Source organism: Apis cerana, linkage group LG5 (genome assembly GCF_029169275.1).
Source record: "Apis cerana isolate GH-2021 linkage group LG5, AcerK_1.0, whole genome shotgun sequence".
In the NCBI taxonomy this organism is placed as follows: Eukaryota; Metazoa; Arthropoda; class Insecta; order Hymenoptera; family Apidae; genus Apis; species Apis cerana.
Window position 1 is genome coordinate 10,689,337 of NC_083856.1, and position 23,165 is coordinate 10,712,501.

At 20.9% G+C, this 23,165-nt stretch overlaps 1 protein-coding gene across 16 annotated transcripts; it reads right to left on the reverse strand.

The window, feature by feature from the left end:
- Positions 1 to 245: 245 nt before the first annotated feature.
- Positions 246 to 22,930, reverse strand: LOC107997827 (AMP deaminase 2). Of its 16 annotated transcripts, none has more exons than XM_017056691.3 (13): positions 22,779 to 22,930; positions 19,621 to 19,754; positions 11,162 to 11,336; positions 4,810 to 4,963; positions 4,127 to 4,313; positions 3,388 to 3,737; positions 3,046 to 3,243; positions 2,664 to 2,959; positions 2,457 to 2,583; positions 2,229 to 2,392; positions 1,829 to 2,123; positions 1,625 to 1,735; positions 246 to 1,556 (listed from the first exon to the last, which is right to left on the reverse strand). In XM_017056691.3, exons 2-13 carry the CDS (start codon positions 19,748 to 19,750, stop codon positions 1,386 to 1,388), a joined length of 2,358 nt encoding a protein of 785 aa, XP_016912180.1. In that variant the 5' UTR covers positions 19,751 to 19,754; positions 22,779 to 22,930; the 3' UTR covers positions 246 to 1,385. The 16 variants fall into 16 exon arrangements, with proteins under 16 accessions (XP_016912180.1, XP_016912184.1, XP_016912182.1 ...); XM_017056695.3 differs by having other exon boundaries at positions 19,621 to 19,750; positions 22,779 to 22,920; XM_017056693.3 differs by lacking the exon at positions 22,779 to 22,930 and adding an exon at positions 21,898 to 22,334.
- Between the last annotated feature and the right edge of the window lie 235 nt (positions 22,931 to 23,165).

Below are 23,165 nucleotides of genomic sequence, written 5' to 3' on the forward strand. Positions count from 1 at the left end.
TGAATAAAAAATCTCAATGAATTATAAATATTAAGTTTATTATATTTAAATTACATAAGTACAAAAAAAATCTATATAAAATATATATATTTTTTTTGTTTCAAAAAGATCAATTTTTATGCATATGATTAGATTTATTAGTTATTAAATTTATAATATTATATGTTGCAAATATGTTTTTATTATAAGATACAAAATATTTTAAGTAGATTGTGATAATCTACTTAATTGATAACACAAAATTATTATTTTAACAATACAAGTATATTTTTATTTTATAAGATATACTTTATACAATACATACATTTTTTTATCTAGCAACAATTTATGTTTAAGATTAATTTCATTACGGATATTTATATATTATCATACATTTGCCGAATTAATCACAAAAAAAGCTGATTAATCACAAAGTTGTATTAAAAATCGAAAGAAATTTATGATTTCAAGTTGATAAATTAAAATTAATTTTGAATTGCCATTTATACGAATTTAATTATTTTACGAATGATACTAAATTTAGTGCCTTCAAATTTAATAACAAAAATAATAAAAATTATATAAATATTACAAATATTCATATATGAAATATAATTTATGGAAAAACTCTGTATTTAAGTTAAACACACTTTTTAAAAACATAACATATACAATTTCTGTATAAATGTACAAAAAGATAAGAAAATAACACTAGGATTCAAAAAATTGAACTAATATTTTTCTAATGACTACTAAAGCATGAAAAATGAATTACGGTTCTACGGTACTTTACATTTTTTTCTTTTTTCTTTCTTTCTTTTTTTTTTAATAAAATTAATATATATAGTATTCAATTTTAATTTAATTTATATAATAATATGCAATTATATATAATAAAGATAATAACACTTGAAATTGGAATTTTATCTAATATTTACTATTCTTAAATTGGTCAATATTGAGAAATTTGAGATTAATTTTTCGCTATTTCATAGTAAAATTCTGCAACCTGAGTGAAAGACATTTTCCTATAACTTAATTTTTTACTTTTAAAAATATCGTCATTATATAATTAAAATATTTTAAGAAAAAAATATAAAAATTTCAAATTATTAAGTATAAAACAATTATCATTATAATATATAATGTAAAAGTATCAAGTGAAATCTAAATAAGATAATTTATAATTTTACAATTAATGTAATTAATAAAAGAAATGTTTTAAAAAGGAGTTATCGAAAGTTAACAATGATTATTAGCATAAATTATATAATCATTTACATTACAAGATTCTTACAAATAGTTTTTATCGCAGTTTTATCGAATTTTATTGATACTATTTGTAATTATTGAGAATAATTATATTATATTACGTTTAAGGTTCTTTTTTGTACTATCGCTAAAAATTAAAATGGAACGGCTTCAGGTTTTTCAACGACTTTAAAGATATTCGATAATTCATCGACTAATGTTTCATATCGATAGGCCACTCGAATATCTGGTACATTTGTTCGAGTAATATCATTACCAGCCACACCCTCTTTAGTATAATTTGGCCCAAGCCAGTATTGTTTACTCTATAAAAATAAAATAAAAATATTTACATAGTACTATTGATTTATTATCTGTTAATCAGAATATATACCTTGTGTGGAAAACCACTCATAAGTACTGAATTTCGAGCTAATTCACACATATCGCATGAACTAAGTTTCCATACTTGTGCAGCAATACTATATTCTTCCATTAAAGGTTCCTATAAGAAAATATTATTACAAATTTAAATATGAAAATTATGAAAAAAAAACATTTTTGAAAAGAATTAAAAAAATCTTTATATCATACTGACCTTAGTAAAATGAAATTGAAGAGGATCATCTGTAGAAAGACTTATACATAATCCTCTAGCTAAATATTCAGGTAATGGATTACGATGGTAATTTAAAAAAAGAGAATTATTACTAAGAGGTGACATTGCAATCCCAATTTGCGCCAAATAATATAAATATTGTAGTACAGGCACTTTTCGAAGTAAAAGACCATGAGAAATATTTTCTGCCATCATATAACCACAGACAAGATGTTGAATAGGACCAGCTTCACCACAATGAGGTCTAAGAACAAAGGTATTTAAACCTTGTTCTCTACAAATAATATTTTACATTAGATATTTATTTATAAATATATATATATATATATATATATATATATATATATATGTATATAATTAATCGTAAAGATATATTTACGCTCTGAAATGATTTAGAACAGTCATGTTTGCATAAGTATAGTATTGATAATATCCATAAGGAGGATTTTCAATATCATCCCATTCTGCAGGAGGACAAACGTCTTTGTCAAATAAAGGATTTTCAGGTTTACTTTCGTCGTCAACGGAATCAAATCCTATTACCTATAATATTCAATATTAAGAATTCTGAAAATTATCAAATTATCTGTTTGTTATATCTACTTACATATTGAAGGAATTTATGTAATTCTGGATGAGAATTAGGATCATTTGTCACTTCAAAAAGAGGAAGAAAGATATTATTCAATATCTCTTGGAAGTTTGTCATCAATTTGTTCAATTTAAAAATATCACTATGAAATGATAAATATCAGAATATGATTTTACTTTAAATTCAACAAACTTAATAATATATACATATACTATAACTTACTAAAGTCGTGGAATTTGAATAAGCCAGCGTACATTATCCGAATACACATCACTTTGAATTGCCCATTTTGCTAATTTGTCCCATTCTTCCGGACTTTTACCGTAAATCGAAAGACGTAATTCCGCATTTTGATATTTCGATTCTTCGAGATCACTGGCAACTTCTTTAATTATACTTGCGAAAAATTTACCGTTTAGATAATTATCCGTTTTAAGAAATACTTCACGGAGACGACTTTCACCGATAGGATTATATTTAGCATTGAATTTATCAAATCTATGAAATGTATTTCTATCCTAAAAAAAAAAGAAAGTTATAAATAAATTTATTTTTAAAAAATTATTTTTTTTATATATCGAAAAATTCAATAATATAAACTTACTGCATGTACATCTAACATATCAACACTAAGATCGTAAGTTGTTAAATTCATTGATTGAAATACTTCTCTAAGGGTCATTGTTTCTTTATTTTTAGAACATGTTACAATTTCATCTGCATGATTTTTTAAGGTTTTCTTAATAAATCTAAGCAGATGTTTTTGATTCATACAAGATGCTGCATGAATATGTGTATCAACCTAAAACCAATAACATCATTTTAATTAATAAATTATAAATTATTCTTCACTTTATTAATTGTAAATATTCATGATATAATTATTATTAATTAATTATAATGTAATAATTATTTATATTTTATTATTTATATTTTTCTCTCTAACCTTTCTGATATTATAGAAATCTCTATGAGGAACTGCTTTTTGACTGGCAAGTTCTCTAAGCTCATTCAATAACACATGTAGTTGATATTTTGATGAAAGATAACTCAGTCTTCTGTAGCAAAAGGACTTTAATGGACCATCAGCAATCATTGTACAAAGAAGATTCATGTCCCTGACAAAAGTTGCTAAATCAGGATATGAATAAAGAATTGGCTTTCCATTGGTGAAATCTTCTTCATTTGCATATACATTAAAAACACCATTGACAGGAGCAATTATATAATTCTTTGCTGGAGGAAATTCACATTTCCATGGATCTCCTCGAGATGCAGGTGCATGTACAGGATGATCTAAGAAAATTTATAAAACAAATATTAAAATATCATTATTTTTTTTTTAATTTTTTGTATTAATATGGAAAGAGGATTAATTTTATATATTATATACATAAAATAATATAATTCAAAAAATTTTTCAACAAAGGATAAGAATGGGAGAAGGACCTTTTAAGGCGCATCTTTGAGTGCATTGATGTCTACATCAGATCCATAATTTCATTTTCAACTTCTAACAGCAACTTTTACCTTGAGAAACAATACATTAAGTTGATTTTATATCATAAAAATTTAATATATCAAAAATATCATATGATTAACATAAAAAAGAATTGATCAAGGGATTGATAGAAAAAATTAAATGTTAAAAGAAAAATATAATTTCGTAAATTTGAAATAAATACCAGCGATAGCTTTACGATCATCATGTTGAACTTCATCGTCACTGCTCACTGGTCTTCTATCGATGCTGCGTAAAAACCGTGATGTTATAGAAGGAAAACTCTGTTTAGAATTATTCATATATTTTTCACGTATTGCCAATGCTTGAACCAACATCTGGGATGCTTGCTGTAAATCTTCCAAAGGTACCTATAAATATATAATATTAAAAATTTTTTAATTTCAATGTTACTTAAATCTCTTAAATTTTATTTTTTTTATCATTTCTCCCTATTTTTTTTTATTGGAATGTAAAAAGAAATTTTTCAATCATTATATATTATATAATATAATAGTTTAAAAATTAAGAAAGCTTTTTATAAAATGATGAAAGGTGGACGGAAGGGCAAAATAGCGATATATAATAGGGATTTCCTACATAAGACAACACTTTTGAGGTTTCTTCTCATAGAAATCTCAAAAAAAAACAGTCTTCTACGAACATAGATATATACATGAATAATCAATTGGTTATATCGATAACATTATTATGTTTTCGATACGATTAACATTTATAAATTAAGGGAATTGAGAAAATCAGCATTTATTTCAAATCCTTGGAATAAAAAGTAATTATAATTTCATTTTGTACGAGATATTTAATATATTTAAAAATCAATGAGAATTTTATATATTTTATACATACCCCGGAAGTATCTTCACCAGATATGGATACCCTCTGAAAGTGTGGGACAAAATCATTTTCTTCGAGATTAAAGTGATGATCGACATCATCTGGTATACCAGGTCCAAGTGATGGTTCATAATGGCTACGACGTTCTTCTAAATCCTTAGCAGCTCTAAAAGAATATTCTAAACATGATTTTTTATTCAAAAAATATAGAAATTTAAATAATGATAAAAAGAGTAAAACATTAAATAGTTTGCAATACAAAATATACAATATCGTATAATACTGATATAACTATATGTATGTAAAAAGAATAATAAATAATTTAAAAAAATGTAAAAAAAAAATATGTAAAAAAAATCAATTTGTTCATATATTTAAGAAATAAAGGAATATTATAAATATGTAATAAAAATTTAATTATATTCTGAAGAATATTGTTAAAATTTTAAATATTAATTTTTATAGAACATATTTTTTGTATAATCTTATAATTTCCTATAATTATATTAAATATCATAAAATTGATAAATATAAATAATAATTGATTTTGATATAAATATTACAATATAGTATTTATTCGAAATTTGATTCATATGATAAAGCTGATTACCATAATAATCCATAAATTTGATTTTGACTACGTAGAAATCTAAATTAGTAAAACGCATTTAGAATATGTTATATTTATCTCGTTTTTTTGTTTGATATTTCCTCAGTTTATCAAAGTTTGTAGAAAATGTATCTTCATATAAATACAAGTATTACTTTTCTTACATAATAATTTCAATTATATTATTTTAATGATATTTAATACTTAAATATACAAATTAACATTACATAATCATTTAATGAAATAAAATATTATTTTAAATATACAGTTTTATACAAGTTTTTTTTTTATATAAAATACAAATATTTTGAATGTTTAAATGGTATTATTAATGTTGATAACAATAATATGAAGTCGAAGCGATTGAGCTAAAATATATATATGCTAAAATATCACGCAAGTAGAAAACCGCGTGCATATATTTATGTATATTGATAATCCAAAAATTAAAGTTTTTACATTTTAAATATTTTTTTCCTTACATACGATATATTATTCAAATTATAGAAGAAGAATATATATTATATTGTAGATGACTTATTCTAAATATCTCCATTGTATTGAATCTAAAAAGACAAAAGCGAATAATAGCCACAAAGATCTATTATATTATTAGATGTTCGAAATGACAAAATTTTAGATCAAAATATTATACAGGACAAAATCGTGTCAAAACGATAGCAATCCTACATATATATATATATAAAACTTCGCAAACATAATTAATAATAAACTAGCATTATTTCAACGAAATACATTAAAACTTAAAACTATATTAAAACCGTTGGATAACCTATACAAATATTTTGATTAACCACTTTAGGACGGGTGATAGATTTAATAATATAAATTTTAAAAAATATTTTTTAATGATTAAGATATTCAGTTTTATTGAAAATTTCAAATTCGTTTATTTGATACAAAAATATATATAGCTTTTCATTAATTTATTTTTTAATGTTTATATTTCATTCAAAATAAAAAATTATTTAAATCTATCAAACTGGTACAAAAAAGTGTCTTATAATAAAATTCTTTAAAATTCAAATACACAATTATATATGTATACATATTAGGTTTTATATTACTGGTTATTTTGCGGTATATTATAAAGAAAAATAATAAAATCATATTTAAAATAAAATATTTTCTTATAAAAAAATCCGTCCTAAAAGGTTTAAGGGATGTACAACATGATGTGGGCATTTTAATTTACCTCAAGAGTATCCTATTATCCCTGAGCCATCGTTTCGACTCGTTCGCACCGGCGAACATGTTACACGTTCCTTGTCTTGTATTTTACGTCTGTTGCATGCACGCTGACAGCGTCCGAAAAACGAAATATTTCATAAGCAAATGTTTCTTTCTTATTATATACATTTTTATCTTTTTCTATTTATCGCAAATTCGATAAAGTATGAATTCGAAAAATATGACCAAAATAATATTTCAGTCTTTTTATCAATATATTTTATTATTTCATTGCTCATTGTTAATTCTGATTTTTTTTTAAAATTCGTAATGATTATATATATATTCCTTCAATCTAATTTAATTAAAAAATTGAAGGGCCCAGTATAAAAAACATATAATATAATATGCTATAACTTTACAGAAATTTAAAAAAAAAAAAAAGTTATATGTTATAATACATTATTTTGTTAAATGAATTTATGATATTTTTTCAACGCATTTTTTCAATTAAATTTCATAAATATATCTATGTTTTTTTTCTTTTTACTTGCATCATACATACTTGAAAAATTGAAAAAATAAAACAAATAAAAATGAAACTGCATATAAAAATTTTATATAATAACTTCTTTAATTCTTTTTTTTAATATAATAAATCTATTTTTAAGTTTTAATTATTTATTTGTTTTCAATATGAAGAAATTTTAATTTTTTTCTATTCATGAAATATTACATGTCACGGTGCTAGAAAATAATTTAATAAACATTAGAATGCAATAATTAATCGATAATATAAAAAAAAAATATGATTATACAAATGTCTTTTTCTCATTGAGTTTATATTTTTATATTTATAAGTCAATCAATTAATATCAATTGTATTGATGTAATTACAAAATATCTTTAATATAAAATACAAAATAATATTAAATTATAAATTATATTTTCTCTATGATATTTCAATCAAATAATAACAATTCGACAAAAATACTTAGCATAATAATCTATATTCATTTAATAAATTCTATTTTTAATTTAATATTAGTAACATTAATATAATTTAACATTAATAATATATGTATAATTTAATTTGTTTAATTATATGTATATACACATATATGTATGTATATATATATACACACACACATATACATAATATATATAATATAGTTTAATTTTAACACATTTATATGATATTATGCTCATACGGTAATTAGCAAAAAAAAAAAAAACTATTTATAATATTAAACTAAATGAAATTCAAGTAGAGTAACGGTTGCATTAATCCATGTGTTGTTACGATTACAAGTGCACAATAATTTGCAGAAAAAATATTACAATTTATATTTAAGATTACGTAATAATTTGTATAATTATTAGAAATAATTTGATCATAGTATAAAAAAATATAAATGAAAAAAATGTTCATTAATGTTTATCAATCAATGAAACGAAATTTTTTTAACTATATACATAAATTTATTATGTGTAATTTAATACTTAATAAACCTATACTTAATACTTAAAAATCTTAATAATACCGAATATGTGGCTACTAAACATTTCACACGGAAGGAAATAATTAAAAAAACAAATGTCCGCACTATCAAAGAGCATTGCGTCGAATCATGCATGACGCGTATACATACATGTATACGTATCATTCACAAAATCCTTTAGAATCCTTTAGAAGAGAGATGAACAAGGAAAAAATGTTAACGTTTGGCCAACAAGGGATGAATTCGTTTGTCTTATTTCATACTGTCCTTTCATATTCATGGATACATTTCCAACGCGTAATTTGAAGATGCACGGCACAGTAAACGCACAGAGAGTATGAAATTTCTGTTAATCGATACGTTAACTCACATAGCCTGGCCTCGGAAATGCTCGTGGCGAGGTCATGAAAGGCTATCGTAAAGCCAACCAGGGGATCATGCGGTCGTCCAACACGAGTGTGATATTTCTTCGTGGTGGACCGGAAACGATCTACATTGCACGCAGTGCATACCGGCGAAAACTTCCTCCCTCCTCGATGGTTGCACGACTACTGAACGGCCGACCGTGAGAGCCACCCCTTCGCCGTCTCGCCTATCACTACCGCGCCACTACCATGCTGCGTAGCACTATTGTCACGTCGCAACCACATTGTTCTGACTACTTATATACTATGTATACATATGTGTACAGCAATATAATCTATATGTTTAATTTCCGTCAACGTAACCTTCCGTTGCATTTACTTCGATACTATGTTCATCCCAATTATGTATTGCTCTAATATAAATATTTTTTAAAATATAGTTAACGGGAGACATACATATCCATTTCATAATTACATAAATTTGAAAATATCATTTATTAATTAATTATGAAACATGTTTTACCGATTGTTATATTAAAAATTAAGAATTAAATTATCTATTTTTATTTATTTATCAATTTAAAAAAATTTTTTTATTCAGTTGATTATTTAGAAATAAAAATAAAAAAATTTAAATGATAAATAATTTCATAGAATTAAATTACAAATATCAATTTTATTATCGCATACTAGCTTTCAAAAAATCAATTTTGTTACGTCACGACATTATACTATGCGTAGCTTGATCGTTATAAAGAATACCATCATCGATCCTATTATCCGTAATCTTGTAATTAAATTATTTTCTGTCAAAAGTAAAATATTTCAAATACTTTTAAATGTATTAACAATCATGTTTATAATTTGTAATTAATTATAAAATTATTTTATCAAAATAAATTTATATTTATTTAATTATATAATATAAAAAAATTTATATATATTTTTTTTTCTATAGAAATTTTCAGATATATTCGACATATTATATGTATATTTATTTTTTTAATTACTCAGTATCATAGATTAAATTAGATAATTAAAATTATAAAATAAATTTATCTACTAAACTTATTTAAACTATATTATTATAAACTAACTTATATTATTATTGAATTTAATTCAACAATTTTTGCAGCTGAAAATATTTCTTCATTTAAGATATCAAGAAATATTTATTGATTTTTGGATAAAATTTACTTTTGGATAAAATTTAGTATTTGTTATGTAATAAAATAATAGTTTTACAATGTCTTCTATTTAATAATATTATAAAAAATTTATATCTAAACTAGCTTATATTTAAACATTTATCTTTTAAATGGAAAAATATAAAGATTATGAAGAATGCAAAGAAAACTTCCTCATAATATTATTAAAAGAAATATTTCTCCTTTAATTACAACTTAACTATCTGTTAAATTGCTATGAAATGTGTTGCTCAATTCACAGAGCAAGGAATAAAAAATACTCTTCAGACATATTTTCTTTATCGGCGAGTGATCGAAGAAATTGACAAATAGGAAAATTACAATTAATCCAAAATTTGCAAATATAATTGCAAAATTGTTAAAATGTTATATTGCTATAAAAACAAATAGTTGAAGTAGTTTGAAGAATACTCAAGAGATACAACTTGAAGAAGATATTATTAAGAGAGCTATTAAAAAAGTCAATATTGTCTAAAAAGAATTAAATTGTATTTAATATTCGCAAAAAATAAAAAATAAAAAAAAGGATAATTCTCAAATAGAAATGATGTTATATAAGTTCGATGGATCCGGAATGAATGAAATTAAATCTAATGAACGTACTTAGGACTAAATTCGAGCAAAAGAATCAATTTAGCTACTACGTCGTGTTAAGCAAACAGTTTAATACGAAGGGGACTTTATTATACTTAGGGTGTACGATTATATTTGACATTGGTCTCTTATATAAATGATATGATAAATCAAAATATAGTGTAAAGATATAATTAATTATTTAGATGATTAATTTATTTTTAAAGTAATTAAAGTGAAAGAAAAAAACGGATATAGATATATAATTATCACGTACTTAAATAAACGAACCCGAATATCATTTTAAAATTTATCGATCTTTATAATATCATAAGCGATAAAGGAAAAACATTATTTTACACGACTCTTAAGATAATTCGTTATAATTTTTTTTCGTTTGAGTATATACATAAGTCAATAGTAATAAAATTTACTCATTCAATCTAAAAAGATACTTTATCATTGCTGTGAATGGAAGAATACAAGAAACAGAAAACTTTCCAACGAATAATAATTGAAAAACTAACACTATTATCGATCTTTAAATATTCCACAAATGATTAATTATTATACAATAAAATAATATAATATTTGTTTTGCCATAAATTTTATATAATATAATATAAATTTATTTCGTTTATACTAAATTATTTAAATCATTTAACTTTTTTTTTAAAATAAATAATTATTTTTTATAAAAAATATTTAATGATATTGATTCAATATTGATCATATAAATTTGAAATATTTTAGATCCACTTAAAATATTAAATTTAAAAAATAGTTATGAAGAGAAGGAGAAGAATAACTGCAATTAAATTTTTATATAAATTTTTAAAGATTGGGAAATAGGATTAAATAAATAATTCATCTATTTTTGAAAAAATAAAAATACAAATAAATAATGATACTTACTTGACGGTTAATTGTCTTTGTATCAGAAGCTTTTTCTCAATTTGTTCAATTGGAAATTGTGGAACTTCATATGGAGCAGAAATTTCATTAGGTAATTCATGCGATGCGAGTCTCAAGGAAGTTCCACCACCTGTACCTGTTCCACCTTCCAGACCAAAAACTGGACTCTCACTTCCTACAATGATAAGTTACAAGCCTTTTAATTTTATCAACTTTTATATATTGTACTTAATTAGTTACTCAAAGTTTAAACGCTTAAATATTTTTGATCTCGTTAAAATCGTATGTACTCGCTTAAATTTTTAATTACAAATTTCAATTAAGTTTTTTATATTATTTATTGTTGTCAATTAAATATATAATATTTTTATTGAAATTGTTGAATTCCATAACATTAATAAAAAAAATTTATACAACATCGCATTTGAAAATTACCATCATTTTTTGCTTGTCCAGTTTTCTGTAACCATTCCGTAACAGAATTGCGTTTATATCCAGTCATGTAGTCGTTTTCATTACCCAGCACCATTGTGCAAATTATTCTGTGAGTTTAGAAAGATTTTTCAGAATTCTAATATAATTATTTTGAAAATCTTCCATTTTTATCTAATTATAATATTATAAATATTTCTAAATTGATAATTATAATTTTCCTTATATTATATGAAGCATTCGTTAATACGAATTCAACAACATGAGAGAATTTAATTTAATTGAAATATTTTATTTAAATTTTATACAATTAAATGATTTTGATATTCAAAACAATAAAATTTTATTTATATGTATATTATATATATATTATCATTTATATATATGTATATATATATAAAGAAAGCTTATAAATTCGTCTATAACTTAAAAATTTTTAAATTCAGAGATTATGAAATATATATCTCAGTTCATCATGCTTGCTAATACTATTTTTAATTCGATTTTTTTTCTTGAATTATAAATTAAATAATTATAAATAAAATTAAAAATTAAAAATTACATTATTAACAGTTAAGTAAAAAAAATAACTTAGTAAAACTATCGATTCATCTATACTACTTTGTTGAAAAGATATAATGGAAATTTTTATGCATATAAGTTGATTGTCATTTATAACTTTGATTAATATATATGCCGGGAATCTATACATATATGAATAATATTATTGCAAAAATTGTGTTTTGAAGAAATAACGTCATATTAATTCTATTCTCTTTACATCTATATATATATTATATAATCACATTATATTTAAGCTATGTAATTTCCATCTCCATTTATTTATAATATAAATCAATTTATTGATTCATTCATTAATTATGTTAATTCTTTTCTCAATTTCCTTGAAATAATAATGAATTTTTTATATATACGAATTTTTTAATTTTTCAAATATTAAATATTAAATATAAGAAGAGCTCAAAACAAAATATTGAAAATATGGCGAATACTTAGCAAAATAAATAATTAAAAAAAGTTGCTCTTAAAATTAATTAATTTATAAATATCATGTTAATTTTAATAAGAAAAATTTTTATATATATATATATATATATATATTTTATTAATGTCATATATACATTTATACCTGGATAAATGTTTTTTACATGCTATATAAAATGTCGCGAGCAAAGAATTATTGAGTTTATATATTATCAATAAAAAAAAAGAAACAAAAAGAGAAGAAATATTAGTCAAATTCTAAAATAATTGAAAAATTCTCAATAATTAATTTGTGGATAATTGAATTTATAAAATTGATTTAAGTTTCTTTCTTTTAAATAAGAAATATTAAATAAAATTTGAAATTAAATTACGGATGAAGTTGGATAAAAAAGTTAATATTTGATAAATGCACAAAATCGCCAAAATATTTACTTAATTTTTATATTTAAATGACCTATGTATTCGTAAATTGTTGAAATTATCTTAATAATCATCTCTATATAACATAAAAATAATAGCTATCAAAATTATTGATTAAATTTATTCATGGTCTAATTATTATATTTATTTATTTATTATATAAATATTATGAAATGAAGATATTTATTCGAACTTTCAAATAAAATAAAAATAATAAGACATTATCTTCTTATAATTTTTTTTTTTCATAAATTTGTTATTTATAAGAAGAATATTATAAGCTAATAAGCTATAAAGTGTAAGCATTTTCTATAAAATTCATATTTTACTTTAAACTAAATATAAAATTCTTTCCAAATTTATTCCAAAATTTATTCCAAAAACTATTAAATAGTATAATTTCAACTTATCTTTTTGATAACAATCGGAATTAAAGCAACATTTTCTACTTTAAATATTTTATTGATAAAATTGATAATTCAGTAAATTTGATGACCTATGACCTATGATAAGTTTACAAAACACAATATGTATTAATAGAACAGAATGTGGAGAATACCATAAAACGAAAGGGCAACGGCTGTTTACATTCCTTAAGTACAATGAATTTTGTTTCGTATTTTACCAGCTGGTTTAGATTTTATAAATGAATACAATCATAATAAACTGTTGGTTCATGCTAATAAGATTGACAGTCATGTAATTTTTTTATGCAGTATTGTTTAATTTAGGTAACTGTAGATATAACTGTACTGTACTTTCAATCTATAAATAAAGTTTTTTTATATTTATATTGATTCGCGAGTAACTACTTTCAGAAAATATGTCTGCTCGCATGAGTCATCGAGAATTTGATTTGACGAATACCAAAAATACAAAATTATAGCATATATTTATATTTATAGATATGTAAAAATAAATTACTTCAGTGTTTACATATTTCTCACAGTTATATAAATATATATAAGATATGACACATTAGATAATTTTAGTATTTACATGTATCACAAGTAAAAATTAAATTAAACTAAAAATCTTCGTAAAAGAAAATAATAATTAAGAAAAATATCAATAATGTTTCATAAACAATATAAACACTAACAATGTAAACATTAATATTTAAAAAAAATATCGGTTACTGAAAGAAAATTTTTAAATAACTTTGACAAATATGTTGTTATTAATATTTTTATTTTGATTAATGCATATTTAGATCAAAAAATTTATGGCATAAACGATCATTAGTTCAAAATTTGTTTAAAAATTTTACAAACATGTAAATACCACACTTTTGCTACTTCAAAATCTAGTTCCGATTTATTTCTTTTAATTTATCACAAATATACACTCCTGTTTTTAAAAAAAATTGACACAAAACTCTTATGCAAAATTATTTAAAAGATCTGGATGTAAAACAAGACACTCTTAATTCGAGAAGACACTATTCACGTTAACTGATTGCGAGTATCGAATACACTGACTATAGCGTAGAGTTGGCACTTGGTAGACATCGTAGAATCGGTACGTACAACTACACACTCATGTATATACATATATAACTTGCCATCAAGTCTGTTTTCTGGTAGCGCCGTTAATGCACGTACGCCAAGATCGTGAAACAGTTCTCAAGAAGCGTTACTATCACACGTTCTCTTATAGAAATATATATATATATATATATATATATTTACATTCTGTTCATCATGATCTTTACAGCTGTTTTTCAGTAAATATAAATTATTTATTAATATATAATACTTTAATATTTTAACATACTTCAAGTATTTGAAGTTAATTGTTAATTGTGTATTTTTTAAATATGTATGTTTCATTTTATAATAAATAACCTCTCAAGATGAAATTAATATAGAACGACAATATGAATTACTAATGATATAAAAATAATATGCGTAGAAATAACTTGAACATTTACTAAATTTTTACATGTGTACATCTGTATAAAAATTATAATTGACGTACATATTATTTTCATTTCATCCACATTGCTTGAAATTATGTATATATAATGTACACATAATATTCGTACATAAAATGTAATTGTCAAAATAGAATCAAAATATTTTATACATACATACAATATATAAATATTATTCTATTATAAAGATTAACTGAATAACTCGAATATCATATACATATAATTATATAATAATTTAATATTTATATATCTACATATGCATATACATAAATAATTATTTGAAATTAATTGATTTGAATTTCAATATATTATAAACATCTTTTTCAAATGTATTTTATTATAATTAGTACATGACAAATAATAATCTATCTTCTGATTATTCATGTTTTGTTATCTATGAATTAGTAGAAAACTATCAGAAAAGTATTTCACACACTGGCAGAAATTTAAATCAATGTGCCAAAGTTATCTAATTAATGTAAATCTGCACAAAATATTACTTTGAAAAATCAATTCTGATAATAAAAACTATAGAAACATATAATAATAATAATAAATAAATAATAAATAAATTACATAATAAATTTATAATCAATTTATAATATATAACTATTTTTTAGAAATCAAAATTATTTTTATATTACTAAATTTAATAATGTAATAATTACTATTTTTTTGCAATGTACATATAAAATTTTCATTTTCACTCTTACGAATTAGCTACATCTGTAATACTCATTATCAAACTATCATAGATAATCTTTTCATATATACACTTATATTACTTTTCTTAATTATATTTCTTAATAGTAATTGATAATTGAAGATATATAATCATAGAATTGTTTCATGAAAAACCTTCGAATATTTTTATAAATAACTATAAAATTCTCTATTTCGGATTCATAACTTTTTATAAATTAGATTTTGGCACTCGATCAATGTCCGAATTTAACTATTAGAATTGTATTTTTTCATGTATTAATAAACAATATTAATACATGAACTAGAATCAATTAAATAATTTATAAAAATATACAAAATATTTTTCTTCAATTATTCAATTAATATATTTAATCAATATTGTATTTAAAAAATTTTTTTAAATATTTTCAATATTTTATATTTTATGATAAATTATTAATTAATTATTAATTATTAATTATTTATAAAATATACATTTCGATGGAATAAATAAAATGAATTATTTATTATAATATTATTCTAAACAATAGCTAATAAGAATTTTCCCATTTTTTTCTTTAGATAGTTTCCATAGTTATTTATACATAATTGAATTCTTTGTATGAAATTATAAAGAATCTTTTAAATGCTAATTGCTTCCAATTTTCTTCTTCTTTATTTTAAGCAAATCCACAATATTGAATAAAATTATATCAAATTATTAATTAATCAAACACAATAAAAATATTATTTGATTGAAAATTAAAAAATATGGATTAATAAAATATTACATATAATGATAATAATCATTATATTTACATGATTAAATTATTAATTTAACTATATATATATTTTATATATCAAATTTTTGGAATAATATAAAATATAATGAAGATAATCTTATTTTAAAAATAAAAAATACTTTATATTAAATCTATATTGTCTATATTGTATATTATTATTTTAATTACGTAAATGTGAATTCTTTGAGAAAAACTTCTTATTTCTTTGAATATTATAAAATACTAAATTGCATCGATTGTAACACGAACCTAAAAAAATGCAAATGCTTATACATACAAGTTACTGATAAGATATCTAACCTAATGATAGATTGGTGGTATTATATGTATCGTTATCCGATTTAAACAAAGATAAAAATAGTGATATATATATATTACAAATTTGATTTTTATAATAATATTTAGGTATTGAAATTAAAATATATTTCATTAAATAATATAAAAATTATAATAATAATTAAAATAAAAATATAAAATATAACTAAATAATTTATAATTAATACCGAATTATATTAACAAATAATGAAATGATACAAAAAATTTCGTAATATATTGTTTATTTTCTTTAGTATTATATAAATTATCAATTAACCAAAATTTATAAAAATTAAGAACAAAATAATAACAATGTTAATACATATGAATATCAATTTTTTTTAGTTTTTATCAATAATTTAAAAAAAGTTTAAAATTTTGAGATTCACATACAGATATTATTTATAATTTAAAAATCTATAGTATAAATAAACATAAACGTAAAAATGAATAATGAACAACATTATAAGTTTTATTTATTCCTTGCATTTATATAGCATAAAAAAAAATAACGAAAAAATTTAAAAAAAATTGAAATGAATAACTTTTTTTAATCATTACACAATAGAAACTTTAGAAAAAAATTTGAGAAACAATATTTATTTTTTATATTTCTTAACAATAATATAATAATATATAAAAATAGTAAATCAAAAATCTTAATATATTCATTAATAGTATCATAACAATTTTAATATATTTATAATTGTTATAATATTTTTTTGTTAAAAATATAAATTTTTAAATACAAAAATCAATCCTTTCCTACCTTCATCCTCAGGATCTATAAGAAAATTTGGTATCCTCGGACAGAGAAAAAAATCGTTTTCTAAGGAAGTAACACCTCTACTTGACATGATTCGATTTAGGCGAACACCGAACACTTCAAGTTCACTTACGATATGAATTTGAAATAATTTATATTCTAAAAATTTGTAATAGATATAATAAATATATTTAGATTATTTCATAAGAAATATTTTTGTTTTGAATACACACCAATCTTTAACGTTTTCTTTGTAATAATGAATTCTTCTCTTTATTACACTGTTCAGTTAACAACTGAATTTTATGCCTCAACGTCAAGTTAACTACACTTAGTTTATCCAATGTTATGACACACGTGTGCTAATCATTTAACTCTATAGTTAAATAAATATTATTCGTCAATGTTATTTGTTATCTATATATGAAATCCACACAGTCACTCGTAATTAATGTAATTTTATACACATTTAGTGCATCTAATTTCTTTACGATAGACTGAACGCAGACGATATCTTGTGATACTAATACACCAAAATGATACTGTTTATTGTTAGAAACATTGGTTCTCTATGTCGAATAGGTATTTACAAAATGGAAAAATATCAAAAAAAGTGACCGACGTTCTCTCGTACCGATCGTATAAAACAGGATTATTATTATCACAAAACTAATTCACTAGTTTTTTTTTTATTTCTTTCTTTTTTTATTCACGTATTAAAAATCTTGAGCAACTAATATACAATGCATGAACTAAGAGAAGATGGTTGCACGATGGCAAAAATACTATTCAGTGCGTGAAGGCGAGAAAGAGGACGATGAAGAACGCAAACAAAATGTAGGCTCTATGCCAAATTTCAAAAACGTCATTTGATGATATACTGCCATCATGCATAATGATTTCTTATATCTATTTTAAAGTAATTTTATAATGTTACATGCTCGTAAATTAATCAAAATAAACCAAAAGTTATTTTTTATGCTCTTTTGATATTATTTTTATATATTTTAAATAAGATATTATAAAATATCAGTTTGCATGTTAATGTTACGTATTTAAATAATTGTATGCATATCTATTTTCAAAATTAATAACCATATAATCTGTATACTTAAATAAAAATATTTACATCAATTGGTGAAATAATTCCTAAAAATATAAACAATAAAAAAAATCTTATAAAAAATAATTCTATATATATATATAATTATATCTATAATTATAATATATAATTATACTATATATAATTATAATAATTGAAAAATAATAAAGAAAATAATTTTTCAATTAAATTATTCTTAACAATAATATAAATTCTTAACAATTTTCTTAATAATTTTATTTATTATTGAAAACTATTAACTATTAATATTAATTATTATTAAAATGAAGTGAAATAAAACCACATCACAAAGTGAAATAAACCACACAATGAATTATCGAGTCTTTTAAAAATTTTTAAATCTTTAATCTTTTAAAAACCATCGAATGATAACCATTTTTATGATTCAATTTTTTTTGTTCAGCATTGTTATCAAAAATACTTATCTATAGATGAGCTAAAATTACAGTATCATATTTAAGTTGTTTTAAGCTTTGATGATACGTTCATAAAGCAAACTCGTTAAAAAAAATATTATCATTAATACAAAATATTTCATTGTAAACAAAATGTAAATAATAGCTATTAATAGTATAACTATTTCAAATTTTTTTGTTTACAAATAATAAAATTGAATAAGAGCAAAAATTATGATTTTTGATATAAATATACACTATACTTTTATAAAAATAATTTATTAAATTAATTGTATAATTTTTGTATTGTCTTTATAATATAATTTTTCTATAAAAATATATTATTTACTAATTATATAATTAATATAATAAATATATAATTAAAAATATATTATTTACTAATAAAATAAAAATATATTATTTACTAATTATAAATTCAATTAATTGATCAATGTATTATATAAAATTATATATGTATAATTTGCAATTCTATTATCTCAAATTACAATTATAAATTATAAATTGCTCATTGCTATAATTATATATTTGATATGAAATATCAAAAAATGGAACTTACGGTCACGATGATGATCGACATTATGCGGTGTTGTTGAACTATCGGCGTCACCTTCGCCATCTAATTCGTAATAAATCCTATTGGTTCCATTATTAACATCCTTCACGCTGTTTATTACCAGATCTTCCATCTTTCTATGAACATGTAGATATATTTTGATTTCTTTTTCCATCTAAATTTAACTGTCTGAATTTTAATATATTTCAATTGTATGTTACTATTATAGCATATGAAAAACAATTCAATATTGTCATTAAAATTATGTGTAATGAATAAATATAAATTTAATTCAGATCTATGTACAAGTGTACTATTATATTGTATATAAATATATCATATATAATACATATATGTAAAAGAAATATATATATCATTTATCTATATGAAATCATTAAAAAATTAATGAAAAACAATAATAAACAAAAAAATAGAACAAAAAATTTTATTTCTAATCAATTTCTATTCATTATTTGCATTTTAACTTTTTGTTAATTTTTTATATTACAATAATAATGGAATTTTGTGTCAATTTAAATCGAATTTATATTTGACTAAAATAGTATTTAGAAAAAAAATTAAGTTATTAAAATGATATTATATTTGTGAACTTGTAATTGTTCAAAAAAAACATATAATGTTTATTTTTTTTATAAAACAATTAATATATAATAATTATAAAATTATATCTAAAATATACATAGAATTTGTTTTTATTAAAATGTTTTAAATGCAAATTCAAAATTTAAATAATAAAATAAAAAGACAAATATAATAATAAAATAATAAAAAAATCAATAACATAGAAAAAAAATTATTATATTATTTATGAATAAAACATATACATATTTCTCATTTATAAAATTTAAAAATAAAAGATATATATATATATATATATAATAAAGATAAAATATAATAAAAGATAAATAAAAATAATAATTTATATATCGAATTGTATTCTAAGATATATGAACGAACAAATGATATATTTGTACAATGCAATTGAATTATGTTAAGAATAATGTTAAGAAAGATAAAATTTTAAGTAATGCGGATGAGAACAATATGCAAAATTTCTTTTTTATTTGCGAAACTCCCACCTAACTTAGAAAAGATTAAAAAAAAAGCAATTCGAAATAATCTTCTTAATATATTCAAAATTTTTGATATGTGTATTTGCATTGAGAAACATAGTAATTATGATATTTATAAGCAGAATTTAAAATAAAACATAAAATCATTCAAATTTATTGAACTTAAACAAAGTTTCCGAATTTTAATCTTCCTATTTAAATCTTATAAATTGTGTTTGAGGACACAATTGAGTATTGTATTTAAATCTTTTTATGTATGTAATTATTTATCATTTTATTATTCAAAAAAATATTATAAATATAATTATAAAATATAATTCAAAAGAAAAACATTTAATTCTGAATACAAGTTTTATTTCCAAAAAGTTCCGGAAATTTTTTCAAAGTGATCTTTGTTTAAATCAATATACAAATTAATGAACTTATGATATATCATTTTAAAGATTATTTATAAAATCTTTTTATAAAATTTCATTTCAAGAAAAATCGAAGGTATAAAAAAATGATGATTTTATCTTAAAACTATATTTCTACTTAATTTTATACTAATTAAGTGGTAAGTAAAACATTTTTCAGAAATTTGGTAGAAGAAATCTTAATATTTATAACAAAATTAATTTATATATAAGTTTTTTTATATAATAATTTATATAATAAGTTTTGTTTATGATAATAATAACTTATATGCAGTAAATGAAATAATAATAATTATAATATTTAAATAACTTTAAATTGAATTGAATATTAACTTGAAAATTACTTTATATGTTGATTAATGATTTATCGAAATGGTTACATATCTTAAACGAAAATATAGATCTAAAAAAGACGAAGGTCAATTTAAAATCTTGAATTCTTTATTTAGATAAAATTTATGTTTAAATATGATAAAAATTCATTCATTCATTTAAAATGAAATAAGTTTAAGAACAAATTTTTAAAACATATTTTTAAATAATAGAATAATTTGTTAAATAATTACATAAAAAAATTCAATTATATATGATATAAAATAAAATAAATAATTTGAATTAATCTATCATTATTTAAACTAAAAAATACATAATAATATTAATTATTATGTATTTTTTAGTTTAAATTAATTAATTATTTAAATTAATTAATTATTAATCGTATAGTAATATTAATATAATTTTCTTACACTTTCGTTATTTTCAGAACTTACGCATAAAACGTCACTGTATGTTTTTTCTTTTTTTTAGATCACTATCCTTAAACATCACTCAATATAAACAATAATATTCATAAATTATATACATATGCATTACACAATGATAAAAGTAATCACAGAGCACCGTTTTCTAAATATTTGATATTTAAATAACTACATTCATGAAGCATTCAGAATTTGCCTTTTATAGTAGCTTTTCTTATAGATACAAGGTCACGATGTCATAATTTAATAGTATATATGAAAAACAGATTCACTTATATTATACATTCGTATTTTTTTTATAAAGATCACTGATTTATTAAGCATAAAAGAAGAACTTCATAAAATGATATAATTCTTAATAATAAAAAAAATATTGCACATAAAACTTCCAGCACGCTGGAGCGTGCTGTTAGCTAGAGACTGTCACTGCATGTTTCAGCCGCGATATGTTGTGTAGGATCGTATCTAGTATCATAAGAACCTTCTTATAATGATAGGAAGATGATATATAAAACTCATTCGAACGATAAAAATATCTGAATGAATACATTTGAGAATAATAATCTTTTCTAAATTGTTCTTAAATCCTTCATTCCTAAATTTTTCAATAATCATAATAAAATAACCTCATTTATAAACATAAATCTGGCTTGTTTATTAATACTTAATATACAAAATATACAAAAACAATTTTCACATATAATATTATGAATGTATATTATAATGTTGTTCATAAATTTCAATAAATTTATTCATTAAATAAATAGAAAAATTGAAAATAAAATAATAATTCATAATTGATAATAAATTATATTATATTATAAAATATTAAACTTATTGTAAATGTCAATGGAAATCATTGAAATATTTAAAAAAACAAAATTTTTCACCTGAAATCTTAAAGGTAGTACAAATGAAGAAGACTACGGCAATGGGCACGATTAGTCGAGTGGCGCCATAGCGATGTGAAGCACGTCACACAATTGGCGCAGACTCACAACTGTCGATCTTGTGAAAATCTATATCGCATGATACAACAAATTATATTATTCTTGGAAAATATTAAAAAATATAATATTTTATGAAATTTATAGCAAATATTTAATAAAAAAAAAATAAATTTTAATATTTATTAACTCTATATCTATTAAATCTTGAAATTTGTACATAATACACACACACACACACACACACACACACACATTAAAACTATAATAGAAATAAAAATTCAAGAAATATCTAAGAAGTATTCGATATATTATTTTAAAAAATAATGA

Coding starts and splice junctions, on each gene's coding strand:
- LOC107997827 (XM_017056691.3), bottom strand. CDS start 19,750: ATGGAAGATCTGGTAATAAACAGCGTGAAGGATGTTAATAATGGAACC. Junction 4,964..11,161: donor CAAAGACAATTAACCGTCAA/GTAAGTATCATT, acceptor ATATTCTTTTAG/AGCTGCTAAGGATTTAGAAG. Junction 4,314..4,809: donor CTGGTGAAGATACTTCCGGG/GTATGTATAAAA, acceptor ATATATTTATAG/GTACCTTTGGAAGATTTACA.